Source organism: Nicotiana sylvestris, chromosome 2, assembly GCF_000393655.2.
Source record: "Nicotiana sylvestris chromosome 2, ASM39365v2, whole genome shotgun sequence".
In the NCBI taxonomy this organism is placed as follows: Eukaryota; Viridiplantae; Streptophyta; class Magnoliopsida; order Solanales; family Solanaceae; genus Nicotiana; species Nicotiana sylvestris.
In genome coordinates, this window is record NC_091058.1 from 46,026,645 (window position 1) to 46,029,860 (window position 3,216).

Here is a 3,216-nt window from a genome sequence, read left to right on the forward strand (position 1 = left end):
CATGAATTATCCATGATATATATATATATAGCAAAAGGATTGGCTTATCTTCATCTTCATGAAGAATGCAGGCAAAGAATAATAGTCCACTTAGATAGACGTTAAGCCACAGAACATTCTGTTGCATGACAACTTTTGTTTTGAGCAAAGGTATCAGAAGTCGTCCGCATGATGAAACTCACTTGGACTATAGTGTTCCAAATTCATAAACAATTGCAGCGATCAAAAGAGTCGCAGACACTGCGACTACATTGTTTCCTTCAATTCTTTCAGGACCTAGGTAAGGATCTCTAAGCATGATAAAGAAGAAATAGTTCCTGGAACAAAGTAAGATCAGTCTATATGAAGACAAGACCTTCACATCAGCTGTAGTTCAAACAACATTTTCCTTCTCCTCCCTGCAGACAAAGCAACAATTTTGATTTGATAAGTCGATCACAATGTAAACATGTACTAGTAGAATTCATATTTTTTGTTTATGGAAACATTGAAGCAAACAGAATATACTAGGTCCACAGTTGAAGATAAGCCTCCATCTCCTCATCTAAACCAGCAGCAGCTTTTGCAATCAAAGCTTCTCCTTCCATAGCAATCTTGCTTTCCACCATCTCCTCTATCTCCGCCATAGCCTTCGATCGATTCAGTGCCTGCTCTGCTCCTTCATTTTGAGACTCTGAATCATCTTCAAACAGTTTTTCCCAGAACTCGCGATTCTTATCATTTTTAGCAGTTGCTTCTTTCTGTTGCTCATTAGAACTTACTGAGCCACCAGCAGAGTTTGATGTCTGTCCAATCCCATCCTGGACAGAGTTAGCCACACGATCTGGCGACTCTACCATTTGTGGCCTCTTTCTTGTGTCATTGCTGCTAGAATCTTCCCTGACTTTCGATTTCTTGACAAATAGCTCCAAAATATTGCTAATTTCTGTATCCTTTCTGCATCCTTTCATAGTAGGAAACAAAACTCTCATGTTTTCTTGTCTATCTTTCAACTTCTGAAGTTCTATCTTCAGACTAATGTTATCATTCCTCAACTTCTCCACCTCCTCTTCCAAATTATCCTTCATTGGATCAACACAAGAACTATGCGAACCTTGTTGTGGCTTATTGGTTTTGGATAGTTGAATCCTGCTTTTGATATTCTTCAGCCAGTGCTTTTTCCCAGCTCGAAACCATGGATTTGCATACTCACTTTTGTAAGAACAAACCTTCTTAAAACCCTGAATTCATTCTTTCTTGTCAAATCAATCCAAATTTTCACTTCAAATAGAAAAAGGAAACAAAGCAACAGCTTTCAAGAAACCGAATCCGGATTCATAAAAGCACCACATGCACACTAATTACTACTACAACAACAACAACAATAACAACAACAACAAACCCATTGAGTTCCCACAAGTGGGGTCTGGGGAAGGTAAGATGTACTCAGCCTTACACCTACCTTGTAATTACAACGTTAAATTAAGACGATGACATTGAGGCCACATAGATGTTGAGCTAACAAAAAAAAGGGGGAGGGTATGGAAGAGAAGCCAAAATTTCAAGAAACAATAAAAATGAGAAAAATATCATAGCAAACATATCAGAAGGTACAGAAGTGGAAAATGCAGTAAAAAGTCATAGTTGTTGAGCTAGTAACAAAAAATAGGAACACAACACAGAAAACATACTAATAGAGAAGTTAAATTTGCAGAATACTCACATAGTTGTTGAGCTGGTAAATGAAGCTGGATAAGTTGCTATGTTTGAAGTACTTTGGAAGAACTTCAATAGCAAACTTGTTAGTATCAGTAATAAGAAAACTGGTTTTGCCAGAAGTCCAATGTATGAAGGGATCAGTTTCAGGATCTTCCAACATTTCAAATGTCTTCAACAGAAATGGTGGCGGAGAGACGCCTCGCAATCCGGTGAGTCTCCGTCCACGGCCAGCACCACCTCCTCTTCTTCCTTCCGATCCAATAATAGCAGCACCATTTTCAGCATTTTCTTGATTGTTGTTCTCCATTTTTGGGTTGGTTCGGTATGAGATTGTTTTTCTTTGAAACCTTTTGAGAGAATATGAAAGTAAGTGAAAGAATTGATCATGCATGCAAATGAGTTAAATAGGTGTGTGAAACATAACATATATTATGAAATCATACGTTTTCAGGTACGTACAAATGCAGAGTATGGCATTAGAATCAAGACCATGCGATTTTTACTTTCCCTTTTATTTTAGTGTTATATTGGTCACACACAACAGCCAGCTGCTACAGAAGTACAGCTCACTCTTTTTTTACGCCAGCTGCTAATTATAGTTATGGATATTACCTCTATGTTTCAATATCAAGCATCTAAACCCCTATTTTATGAGGACCAATACTCCAATAGTGTAACCACATGCATCGAAGGGTGGTCAATCGAACACCCTTCGTCTAAAGATTATACTATATATATATAAATTTATATTGTGTATGTAGGTCAAAAAATATTTTTTAAATATGTATATTTAATTTTGAACACGCTTCGCGAAATTCTTGGCTTCGCCAATGATGAGGATCCTATGCAAAAATGTTGCATAAAATATCTAATTATTTCAATAGATTAAACAAGGGGGTTTAAGTGTTTGATATTGAAATATAAGGATATTTGTGTAGAATTTTCGTTTTATAGGGGATTTTAATTAGTATTTGATTGGGGTCTATATATATATATATATCTGCAAGTCAGTCACATTATAATGGCGTTTAGAACAATTTGTACTTTTGACTAACTACTAGTAGAATATATTCTTCGTATAGCAAACCATTTAGTGTGGAAAATCAGCCCTTAAAGCTAATCCTAGCCATTATAACTATTTACCCATTACGCATGGGATTGTGGATAAAAGATAAGGGGATGCCAACAAGCTATATTTTCTACTACTATTTTCTTTTAAATTTTGTTTTACTAGTAAAATGCTTTTCTTCACGAAATTATATTATCAATATTTGGTTTTCTTAATTAATAATTTCTCTTGTCTTATGACCGATATATAAACATAATTGTCAGCCTTTAATTATTCAAAATTATCACCACAGCTATCCATGCTTTAATTAATTTATCCCTGCAAGTTACAATTTTTTATCATTCTTTGGGGCGAGAGGAGCTTTTCGTACTCTGGTCTACCGGCTTGATTCTTACAAATTAGTAAAAATAGCACGGGCTAGCCAGTTTTCGGACTGGTCATTCAAAAAT

At 35.9% G+C, this 3,216-nt stretch overlaps 1 protein-coding gene across 1 annotated transcript; it reads right to left on the reverse strand.

Moving 5' to 3' along the window:
• Positions 1-506: 506 nt before the first annotated feature.
• Positions 507-2,005, reverse strand: LOC104210338 (heat stress transcription factor A-7a-like). The gene is made up of 2 exons (XM_070165738.1): positions 1,703-2,005; positions 507-1,220 (listed from the first exon to the last, which is right to left on the reverse strand). Exons 1-2 carry the CDS (start codon positions 2,003-2,005, stop codon positions 507-509), a joined length of 1,017 nt encoding a protein of 338 aa, XP_070021839.1.
• Between the last annotated feature and the right edge of the window lie 1,211 nt (positions 2,006-3,216).

Bases quoted from the DNA above. Each gene is read 5' to 3' on its own strand.
- LOC104210338 (XM_070165738.1), bottom strand. From the start codon at position 2,005: ATGGAGAACAACAATCAAGAAAATGCTGAAAATGGTGCTGCTATTATT. The intron at 1,221-1,702 runs GTGAGTATTCTG...GAATGAATTCAG, and splicing joins TTTACCAGCTCAACAACTAT to GGTTTTAAGAAGGTTTGTTC.